The following is a 12,485-nucleotide window of genomic DNA, read 5'->3' on the forward strand; positions in this document are numbered from 1 at the left end:
AGACTGCCCCTCCCATGCCAGGTGTTCTGAGGCACTTAATGAACCACTTGTCTGGGGAATGACTTCCTTTCTATTTGGTTTCTCTGGCTAGAGAAATTTAATGTGAATTGTTGAGAGAGGATGATGTCTTTGGAGGCCAAGGGTCACGTGGCATTTAAACTACCATGGCAAAACACCCAAGGGGATAAACATGAACATTTATTTCAGTACTAGGTTCCTCTAATTCTTTGTAAGACAGTTGCTTTGAGTAGAAATCACATCACAACAGAGATTATTTAGTCAATAATATAAGCCAAAATAATCAATACTTTGTAATTTTCCCTATTGTAATTACTACATTTTCAATAAACTGTCCTTTTATGATTATTATAGTCTCAATTAATTAATTTTATATTCATTACTATATAATTAGAGATAACTTTTCTATATTTGATTAATAATGTATCTTACTGACATGATAATACTCAAACAGTTAGGGAATACTCTGTTAAAAATGAATCTACATTTAATATGTTCTCTTTAGATTAGATTGTTGTGTTTGGAAATATTTGGACCTCACTTACTATAGAGTCCTTTTAAGAAGCCATTTACTCTTGACAGTAAAAAGAGAGATAGGTAGTGTGGTGCAGGGCGATACAAATTAAATGGATATTGAATTAATCTTTGGTATTGTATTCCTGCAATGTAGCAACTGCAAGTTGACAATAGAAGATACAGCAAAATCTCTAAAATAAAACTATAGAAAACAAGGCAAATGACTATTAGAAAAACTACTAGGATAGCAATGCATTGTGAAAATACATGTAAATTCTCTCAAACAGAATTCATTCAGTCATCTAGTCATCCATCCTCTCATTCTAGTAACAAAAGTAGAGCAGAGTCCTCAGGCCGCTAAGTTCCCACTCTATAACAAGCTCTTAAGATGCCTCATCAGACATTCAAAAGAAGGGAAATCAAATTAAGTATCTTCTGAGAGTGGTGAAAAACATCTGTCTGCTAGCCAAGGGTACATTTATGCAAAATAAAAGAGAAAGAAAGGGAGAAAAAGCAAATTAAAAAAATAAGAAACAAACAAAAAGAATCAGAAGACTACTGTTAAATGGTCAGGAGGAATGGTATGACCTACAGTCTTCTAAATTAGCATTCAGAGAACTCAAATACATATTTGCCTGCTCTCTTGACCAAATTGTCTAGCTTCCTCTAGTGTTAAGTTTTCTCACAACATGCTTTACATAGACAGCTTAATTCTATATGAATAAAGGAATTGCAAACTCTCTTTTGTTAACAGTAGTATAGAGGTTTTCCTAAAGTTTTAAAGTATCATTTTCCCCTGTTTTTTTAGAGGGTTACATTTAGAACAAAAATAGAAATATAAATGAAGTTGAAGAAGTTATTGTTGTCATTGTTCTTGGGGGAGAAATATAATGGCACCTGAGAGGAGAGTTCAAAACCCTCCTGGGCACTGTGAGATCCTGGATCAAAAACCTTTGTGTATAAAGTATATGGACTCATTTGTGTATGGATCATGTATTAGAGCTCTGCTTTCAGAATCAATTCTTAATGGGTTTTATTTGTGGGTATACCAGTAAGTCAAGTTGTATAAGCTCTCTAATGCTCAAATAGTACATTTACTTTAGTAACTGTAGATTGCAATTTCAAGTATTGTTCAGTTAAGAACATTGGATTTCCTACTTCATCTTTCTATCTGCTATGGTATCCATGGTGATCACACCATTGGTAGCTGACCATTCTAAACTTTGGAATGGGGGAGGAGAACCAACAACAACAACAACACATCATTGTGTCAAGGTGCAAAATGATCTGATTTCAGGCATTGAGCAGTCAGGTAACTGTGGATTCCATGAAACACTGACATTGTTGGCCATTTCATTGTGATATTCATTAATATTCTTGGAATGAAAAATATCAGAAGTTCCTGGTTGGCTTTACTCAAAAGTTCATTTGATGCCAATATGAAAGCCAAGGAGAGGAGGCAATTATGCACACATGACATGCATCCTAGCTTCAGTATGGAAGCTTACATTTCAAACCTAAGGTCAGGAAAATAACATGAGAGTTGTACTACAAAGTCTAGACATGAGGGAGATTGAAGAGGAGAGAGGAAGCACATTGCAGGTGTCAGATAATCGAGTCAGATTATCTGAGCTGTGCTAGCTATGGGGGAGCACTTACCCTTCAGTCCAGCTAGAAGTTAGCAGGGTAAGAAGGAACAAACCAGAATAACATAAAGACTAGCAACAAGGCTCAGGAAAGCAGACAGGAGTTCTAGCCTAGAAGCTACAGTTCTTGGGTTTGAGCAAAGATTGAACAAGGAAACTTAAAATAAAACAAAACAACAACAACAAAAATCAACCTCCCCCAAATCAAAATCCCCCTAACTGTTGAAGATTATTTCTGTGGTGATAAAAATAGAGCAGTTCCCAGCAACATCCAACACTGGGGTGCATGATGTAGTTAACAGTTGTTAGTTGAGAAATAGACATTAAAACAACTAAATGCAAGCACTATATTTATCAATCATTGACCAAGTGGCAAAGCTTAGCATACCTTCTTTCCCCATCCCACACCAAATGAGAACTGTATTATTTCTTTGTATCATTCCTCTAATACCCATTGACAGGGATAAGGTGTCTTTATGAGTAGCCACCTGGCACAGTGAAGTGTGGCAATACTCAGCTTCAGATTTGGTCATATCCAAAGTGTGAAACATTGGCCTTAGAAACTAGAGAATTACAAGTACTTGTTTAAAGAAAACAAACAAACAAACAAACAAACTTGAGGAACTAGGTACCAACTCATAAAAAACAAAAACAAAAACAGAACATAACTAAAATGGAAAGAATTAAATGAACAACACACATACAAAATAAAAACTACAGAAAAACAAAAGGTCTGAGAGGCTGATGGAGACCTCCCCAGATCTTTGCAGATCCACAAATGAACAAATGAATAGCAGGGTCTATTGTCCACAGTTTTTTCAATTCCATATAAATATACTCCACTCTACTCTTTCTTTGACATGTCTTTTCTTTTCAAAATTGAACTTTTGAAATTGAAAAAAAAAAAAAAAAGCCAACTGCCCACAAGAGAGAGGTCAGTTAAACTGAATTTGGAAACACCCCCAAACATAGATTCTCAAAAGTCTCCCAAATGTAAAATGTTCTGTCCCCAAGATTCCTTGGAACAGATAGCAATAGGACAAGATTGGAGTGTTTCTTACTTTTTTCTCTGTCCCCAAAATATGTCAATGTGGCTTCTATTTTCTATGTGACTTCTGTTGGCTGTGTAAATACTGACACAACATGTATCAAGTGAAGTCACTGAAAAGTCATTAAGCTCAGCCACCAGCAAGAATGGGAAAGACTTTCACAGATACTCAGAACCAAGATTTAATTAGGCATGTGCAGTCAGTTATGCAGCAATGACCCTGCCCTTTTGAAACTTCAGTAAATCTTTTTAAAATGCAATACTTGATTTTCTTTTACTTTCTCTTTTTTATATTTTCCTTCTTCCTTTTTTTTTCTAGCTAGTGTTCATTTGTGAGATGACATGTAAATAAAACAGATCATCTCAATGCAAGTGAATGACCAAGGTTTGCTATTTAGAACTATACCAGAACTGATATTTCTTTTCTCCTGCCTTGTAGTTCCCAGTGACTAACATAGCTTAGTTTGCCAGGTATTAAGGAGTTTCTGGGACACAGGATTGGATGCTATAAGTAGAGAAGCCTCAAGCAAATGAGGGTAGGTTTCCCCCACACAAAGCTTGACCTGTTTGACAGTGATGGTTTGAGACAATATAGGCAGCTGTGACTGTTCTGTAGCAAGTTCCACTGAGTCTTATGAGCTCTGCTCAAAGTCATGCTTTTCTGTGTGTGTGTGCTTGCCACACATAATTGCCTTGTGACACCATGGAATGCAAAGCCTGGGTTCCCTTTCTGATCTTCCCTGTTGGTTTCTCTATCCTTAATGGCAAATGTTCAAGGGTTGAAGGGGGGCTGGTTACATCTTCACTGGCTTCCTCTGTGGGTTTCTAAGTTTGGGAAACATTAGCACTCTGATGGTACTGTGGTTGTAATAGACTCTGAAGCAGTGTGGAGGCTCTGCTTCAGAGACAATAAAGCAACAGTAGGGCCATGGAAACCAGCATCACTGGGTTGCATTTACCACAGGGCCACTATGCATAGCTGACTGGGCATTGAAAAATTAAATGAGTGCCATTCACATTTTTGTCTGTGAGAAAGGAGCCACCTGTAGTGAACAATTGGAATGGCTGGGTGTGGTGGCCTTGTTCTTCAAGAGCCAGGTAGCTATGAAGGTACCTCACACTATCTGAATGTCCTTCACTCCTAGCCAAAGTTTATGAGGTTACCAAAGAAGAAGGCAAACTATTCCAGGTTCTGGTCAATTGTGCAGGCATATACTATCGCATTTGTCTTGACTACCTTATGATATCTATACTATAGACTCTATAAGAATTATATTCTCATCTCCCAATTGTATCTTTTGGGATTTCCTAGTTGGCCCAACTAAGATATTTCAAATAGAGTTGTGACATGTATTGAGTCGCCGGGCATTCCATTGAATCCTATCTATTGGTTTCCAAGGATCTCAATTTCAGTTTTAGAATGAAATGAATCCTGTCTTCATGGGGAACTTGACCATGGGACCTCATATATTTCCCTGAAGGATCATCTCCCTTCAATAGCTTCTGTGGGTGTTTTAAATTTTTTTGTGGGGGCAATGCATGCTCCAGGTATATGTTCTATCACCAAGTGACACTTCCACTATCACTGCATTCAGTTTTACCCAGGATGTCCTATCTCCTCCCTATATTAGTGAGACATGAAGGGCCAATTACAAGCCATGCAGCCATTTCTTATTGTAGGTAGATGGCAGAATACAGACAGAGGGTGCAAAGTGAAATGACCTCGGGGAAATCAGAGATCATTTGGAAAGAAGAGAATTTTCCAAATATCACTTGAAATAGATCTTTCATGAAGTTGATTGGAATGGTGATTATTATTAGGATTTTTCTCATACAAAGATAATTCAGGAAGGTATGGTGGGTAATGTCAGTTCCAGATATGTTAACAAGAGGCTGTTAGGCAGTGAGAGGGGAGGACCTGTCACACAGATGCTATTTATTTAGAAGTTAAATAGATCCTGGGTATGCCTTATGTCAGTCATGATCTTTGAGTGGGCAGCTCAGGATGGCTCTTGCAATCCCCTCTGCCCTGGTTCCAAGCTCATGCCTTCTTTATTCTTTCACAGTTTTCTGTGTGGAAAGCCACTGTATGTGGTTATTTATAAGGTTCCACTAAGGAATACCTCCTCTTTTAAGAAACCATTGACACAGAACTAGGAGTCCCCAAAGGATAGTTAGCCTTTCCCAAAGACTCGTACCCTTGCCAGTTAGAAATATCCTCAGCAGCAACACTCACTAAAAATCTGATTTTTCTCTATAGTTTCTGTAGCTGTAGAATTGTGTAGCTGTAGAATTTGGCTTAGGAGCAGCAGAGGAACACTTTACAAGCATCCCCGGGAAGTGTAGCCTGTGGTTCGGGCTCACTGCACTTGTCTTCCTGTGTGCTATCATACCCATGCCTCCTAGATCTGGAAGCCAGTTCCTTAGCATTTAGACTTAATGTCTGAGAAGTATTCATTCTTTGCTGTCTATTTACCTAATGCCCTTCTGATCTGGTGAGTTACCACTGTGTGGCATTTGCCATGGTATTTGTCAACGTATTAGATGGTCCCTTTTGTGGGGCTAACTTGTGGGAAATCTGGACACCTCCTGGATGTAGATGCTGTAAGAGCAAGGGCCTCATGTGACTTCCTTATTAGTATGTCTCCTTGCTAGACAAGTGCTCAGTGACCTATGCTACTAAAATAAGAAATCACCATGACAGTCGATAGTAGGGACACACACCTGAGTTATCCCTAAGTAAAGTTGAAGATCTCTGTGCAGAATTAACAATGGATTTGCTGATCTCTTAATTTATTTTTCTTTTAAAAATAAATATCTTCAAGAAGCCACTGGCTTTGGCTTTCACCTTAAGCTGGGTTTAGAAGTACTAGGAGGGAAGTGCCTACACTATGGGGCAAACAGAGGCAAGGCAAGTGAAGAGTGAAGAGATACAGGCAAGGGGAGAGACTGTAGATGAACTGGGTCTCTGATATTTCTGCTCAGAATGTGATTTTTAGGTATCGTGTTTTTTTTTTTTTTTTTCACTGCATGTGATAATGTCATCATTTATTTTTAAATGGTTCTAAATTGCAGATTTAAGTTTATTTCAAATCATCCCTATTTTTAAATTCCTTTTAATAGGAGGAGAAGAAGCAACGATATATGGAATCTACCATGTTTGAAGGACTCAAACAAATACGCATTTGGCTGTGAATTCCAAACTCTCGGCAAAACCAAAAGATACACATAGACATAAAATATACATTCCTTTGTTTAGTCCTTGTTAGAGACTGTCAAGTATTGCACTTTAAAATTACTTTCATCTAACATTTTTGCCCCAAGTTTAGACCTACATTAGCTACAAGCCCCTAGCAAACATGATTTTGGAATCCTATATATAAAAGCAACTAGTTTTTCTCATTCAACTTTGGATGATTTACAGAACTATTTTTTTTAAGAAATGGCATATTTACTTACAAAATTGTGAGATGGGGGCGTCCAGCTGAGGCACATTTCCACCCTTGGCGTTGAGCTTCTGCACCTGCGTGGGGGGCACGGGTTTGTGCGACTGTCCAGTGGCCCGGTACATGGCTTGGACCCACAAGATCCGATCCTGCTCATCATCACTTGCAAATATCACCGTGTCTCCTTCTTTGACTGCATTGAAGAAGGCCCGGCCACCCTCCAAACCTGCACAGAAATGAAGAGCAACATCTAAGCTGAGCTGAGAAGATTATCGCAGGGTGTGGTCCTTAGAATGCAATTTCTACAGCTTCTCCTTGGGCCAGAATGGGGAGGAGCAATTTATCTGACTCCTGGACCGTGCGTCTGTAAACTGCCTGGCCACTACGTGGAACCAGGGTGGTAAAGGAACACTTTAAGTCTGTCTCGTGTCTCTCCTCTTGCTGGTGACAATATATCAAACAGACTGCTTCAACATCTGCCTACAAGCACTTGAGTTTTCCCTCGTATTGAAAAACAGGTCGTCATTATCACCACAGCCACTACCATCACTATGACCATCGACACCAGCACCACTACAACTGCTTCTCTTGTCCCGCTTCCCAGGGCTGCTCCTCGGTTACTCTTCTCTTTACACTAAAAGGAAGATCTCCACTGAGGCCTCTCAATCATAAGTGCACAGCTGGCACATCTCGGTGCTCGACTCACTGCAACTTCTGATTCTGTGGGTCTGCAGTGGGGGCCCAAGAACTGAGCTGCTAACAAGCTCTGACGAGGCAGATGCCATGGAGCTGGGGGGTCACCTCTTAACAGCAAGGGGCTCTCTCCATTAGGGCTTAACGCCCCTTAGGCTGCAGCTTGCCTAAAATCCTATTGTCAAGGTCACCAATGATACTAACTTCTCTTCATCTCAAAGTGAAACCCTAATTCTACTCACTGTGTCACATAACCAGCAGCAGTCATACGCTCTTCTTACTGAAACATATTCTTTAATTCGCTTTCAAGAAACCCGCGTGCCTCCCAGCACGTAGGCATGTGTGGAGTTAGTCTGTTTGTTTGTTGTTCACTCCTCTTCCTCCTTCTGACCTTTTAACTGTAGAAGTGCCCTAATGTTCTGTTTTTCTCATCCCTTTGTTTATAGCCCTGTTGTTGCCACCTAACCTTGAGGTGTTAGGAATGAGCTGAGGGTCCTTATATTTCCCAGCTTCAGACCTAGATTAGTGGTGGCTCTCTGGACTTGTGTGCACATGGATGGACATCTCAAGTATGTCATACCCAATGCTGAACTCCTGCTTTTTGTCCTAACCCTCTTTCCACTTTAGGAGAGCTGGGCCCACCCGGCTCGAAAGTTTGGTTCACAACCTTTGGGCCAGTTTTGATTCTGTCATTAATTTCTCCCATGGATATTGAGGTGCTGATGCTACTAGCCTTGGGCCACCAGAACAGGGACCCTTCTGTTGCCACTAGTGCTGGCTCCTGGATCTGGCTGTAATTACCTTGAACAGTCTCCTGCCTCAAGTGGCCACCTCCAATGTCATTGCTGTAGCATCAACTCTCAGTATGGAACCGAGATCTGCTATTTCTCTGCTGAACTCATCAGAGCCTCCATCCTATTGACATTCTCTGCCACCCACCATGTCTCCTTTCTTTTTTCATGTATGCACTTTATGTCAGTATGGTCCACACCCCCTCCTCCACACACCTCTGTTTGAAAGTTACATTCCTATGAGGTCTTCTTTGACCTCTACCTCTGATAACCTATCTTTATTATCTTGACTAATTGTTCCCTATTATTCTTTTAAAAATAAGATTTATTTGTGTGTGTGCTTACGCGCGCGTGCACACGCCCGCATACACATGGAGATCAGAAGAGGATGTCAGATCCCCTGGAGCTGGAGTTACAGGTGGTCTGCTGCCCAATGTGAGTGCTGGGAGCCAAACTCTGGTCCTCTGGAAGAACAGGAAGTGCTCTTAATTGCAAGCCATCTTTCCAGCCCTTCATTTCTCTTAATTAACTCCTAGAAATTTTCATAATTTACCTTGCATCACAAGGACAGAAGTTTTACCTAACTTTACTCTTTCATTTCTTTGGTATCTAATATGATGTATGGCAGAAAGTAGGTGCTCAACAAATACTTGGTCCCTAAATGGTCTCAGTTTTTCAGCAGGTAGTTCTCAAGGTCAGTGTTTATGGCAAAGGATGTAGAAGTATCTCTATGGGCTTAGACCAAAGTTATCTCAAGTCCATCAACATGTTCAAAAGCCCATGTTTTCAATGAGTTGAGTCCTAGCCAGGTATAAAGTTCAAATCTTTGTCAGATATGCACCATATCTCCATTAGCGGAAAGCCAAGAGACTCATGAATGACAGGTTAGCATTTCCTAATTGCCAGTGAAGACTAGTCAGGAGTCTGTCTGTAGCAGGGTTCTATTCCTGGTGGCCTGCAGACTTCTCCATTCATCCAGGTATCTCTTTACAAGTGTTTGCACATTGCGGGCATTTTTTCACTTATAATTGCCAGGGGATAGGGGCAATAAATAACTACTTTTTATTTTTAAAATTATTTATTTGCATATATATGGTTCTTTTTGGTATGGGCTTATGTATATGCGTGCAGGTGCCTGTGGAGACCAGAAGAGACCATTAAATTCCTTGGAGTTTGATTTGATTGTGAGTCACTTGATGTGGGTCCTGGATTCTGAACTCTGGTCCCTCTGCAAGAGCAGCAAGCACCTTAGCCCCTAGCCATCTTTCCAGCCCCAGCTACTTCTTCACAAAGAAGATCTAGTACTGCATCATCAAAATGCTTCAAGAAAGAAATGCTTTTATTGGGAGGAGATGTTCATTCCATTTCTCATACATGGCATAAAATGTGTGATTTAGAAGGATGCTGCATATTTAACTGGGAACACAGTGAACCCCATGAATGGTACAATAGAAAGGACATTTTTTAAAAGAAAGAAGAGCTTTGAGGGATGCCTCTGTCTTAGAAAGGAGCATCAAGGGTTCAAGATGAAGGACGGGTCAACAAATCACATGTGCCTACTCTCATGGTAACTTTGGAAATACGCCACTTTACTACAATCAGTAGACATCAGGGTTGGTTTTGCTTGGGAGTTCTTCCCACTGTCTCAAGCCTCTCCTCCCTTGGGGCTTATTGATGGACATGGGGGGAGGATAAAATTTCTGAAGCAATGGTCAGAAACACATTGGAGGATATACTTAGGAAGCAGGGAACCCATACACTGTAGTCACACTGTTCCCCAATCTTTATTTAACCCACTCAATAGCCCTATGTAATCTAAATATTACTGTTCCCATTTTATAGGTGAGGAAAATGAGTTCCAGAGATGAGTACAAGTACCCACTGGATGCAAAGCTGGTCTATAAGTGCAGAAGTGGTCTTCTAACTCACTTCTGTTGGTTTGGCATCAGAGCAGATGAATGTAACCATGGAAATATTTTGAATGCCTATCATTTTATTTGGAGACTTAATTGCTTAATTGAGAAACTCTTGCCTACTCTCCAAACAACCTGAGAAAAGTAAAGTGGCAAATTTTCATTGTCAGATTAAAAGGATCAGTTCACACACAAATCTCATGGCTGTCCATAGTTCTCTGGGTCAGTATGCTAAGGCTGTCCATAAACCGTCTGGGTTAGCATGCTATATGTCCATCAGCCTCTGAGTCAGCACACTAAAGCCCATACACAGGCATTTTACTAAATACAAATGTTCTGTGAGGTGACTATGTGTACCATGTAAGGAGCTCAAGTTACACCTTTACTTATGGTAAAGAAGAATAGGCTATAATGGTGCCCGACAATATCTTAATAGGCTGCATATAGCCAAGAGGAGGGGGAAGACAGACCCTAATGCCTTTTTTGGACTAATAGGCTCACCTTCCAAGAGCATCCTCCTATCTCTGAACATACTGGCTGCATTGTTAATTTGCTTACATCTCCTTAGATAAAGTTGGCCAAGTGCCTAGTATACAGGAATCCCCTCCAACATTCAGGGAAGTATGAAGAAAATGCTCTACCTTTTTTTCTGGCTCCTCAATAAGGACTAGGGATTTTTAAAAAAGCATTCTCCTATGTAGATTTAAGGGGCTGGGGCAGTAACTCAGTGGCTGAGTGTTTGCCTAGCAGGTGTAAGACTCTGATATCCAATCCCAGCATCAAAAGAAAGCAAAAGATTCTGAGTCAGAATCTTCTTAGGACAATAGAAACACTAAATTTCCACATTCAAGCAAATATTACTTGGGGAATAAATAGGACAGCACAGGAAAAGGTAGAGAGAAGCAACTGCTTGTTACCCTCAAGGACACAGTCAATTGACTTTCTATTTATGTCTTTCATTAGAAGTTACATCTCATGGGATCAATAAGGAAACAATAAAAGAAACCTTAAGAATACACATGTAGGGATGGAGTGCTGGCTGGCTCAGTGGTTAAAAGCAATTGTGTTCTTGTAGAGGACCTAGGTTCAGTTCTCAGCACCTACATAGCACATCCAGAGGATCTGACGCCCTCTTCTGGCCTCTGTGGGCACTGCAAGCATGTGATGTGCTTATGTACACGCAGGCAAAACACTCATACACATAAAATAAAAATAAATACAAATTTAAAAACTAGAGAATACTCAAGTGTCTTTCCTGTGTGTGGAATAGACTCCCGACACCCCCCCCCCAGCCACATGGAAGCCCTGACTTAATCTGTAAATTCTATGAAGTGCAAGAAGGTGACCTGGGTTAGTTCCAGGTCCTGGCTGCACTCTCAGAGAGACTGTGAGCTCTCTAATCTCTTAATTTGAAAAACAGGTTGATGCTTCTGATCCATCTCACCATGGGCTGTGATGAGTGCCTAGCATGACCACGCAAAAGAGAGGGCGTGGCCCTTCTGAGAGGAGCCCTGGGATAAGATGGTTTTCTCCTCACCCAGGCTTCTGTCCTCTGCCTCTAAGACATACATCCCAGGCACAACTGAATTTACTTTTAAAATAGAAACCCGAGTGACAAAAGGAAATGAGAGAAATACAAACCCATGCAATGCCCCAAACGCTGGCTTTTAAATGCAGAGCCCCATCATTCTGTTCTGTTGCATCAAATTGTTGATTTCAAACTCCAGGTTCTGTTCATTAATGAAAGTTTTTGGGAAAAATGGGAATCCAGATCTTATGGAGTCAGCACCCTACAGCGGCTACCATAGCAGGATGTAGTTACAAACAGAAACAGGAAGGGATTTGACTATTTGATTCCCCCAGGACCAGGGTTTTCGGGTTAACACCGCAGAGTACCCCATCTTCTCTCAAACTCCTTCCCCCTTTTTTTCTTCTGTGTATTTTGTTGCACGTGGAAGAGCAATATGGGAGTTGAAAAAAAGCTTTTGGGCCAAATGATGCAGTGTGGTTGGAAAAGCCTTGTGTAGATTTGGCATAAAAACGAACCTCTCCGGAGAGGGCTGTCGGTGCTCGCTGTTCATTAATATGCTGAAATGGTTTCACACCCCCCCACTTGTTCTGAAGGTTCTTAGAGACTGATTTCTATTCAGTTTTCTGGGAAAAAATAAAATGGGTACGGGGAGAGGTGTGAGGGGGCAGGATGTAGAATGTATGCGATGTAGAACTTACAAGAAATACCAGCACTTCCAAGGCTCGTTTTACTACATAAGCCTCTATCAAAGATGTAACTTCCAAGGAATACAGGTGGGCAGGGCAAGTTTCTTCCTCAAGTTCCATCAGCTAACCTTGTGTGTTCACAGCTCTGTCCAGGGGATATCATGCACAGAGGGCAGCTTCTCTTATAGCAAAACACA

General features: G+C 40.7%; 1 protein-coding gene across 12 annotated transcripts in view; it reads right to left on the reverse strand.

Annotated features, from left to right (window-relative positions):
• The window catches only part of Cadps (calcium dependent secretion activator), a 439,844-nt gene that overhangs the window by 142,871 nt on the left and 284,488 nt on the right, over window positions 1–12,485 (reverse strand). For all 12 annotated transcript variants that reach the window (XM_051206877.1, XM_051206873.1, XM_051206871.1 and 9 more), the window contains exon 11: window positions 6,688–6,900. In XM_051206877.1, the coding sequence (XP_051062834.1) occupies window positions 6,688–6,900 (213 nt within the window). The remainder of the gene's footprint in view (window positions 1–6,687; window positions 6,901–12,485) is intronic.

This window comes from Phodopus roborovskii, unplaced genomic scaffold, assembly GCF_943737965.1.
Source record: "Phodopus roborovskii unplaced genomic scaffold, PHOROB, whole genome shotgun sequence".
Classification (NCBI taxonomy): domain Eukaryota; kingdom Metazoa; phylum Chordata; class Mammalia; order Rodentia; family Cricetidae; genus Phodopus; species Phodopus roborovskii.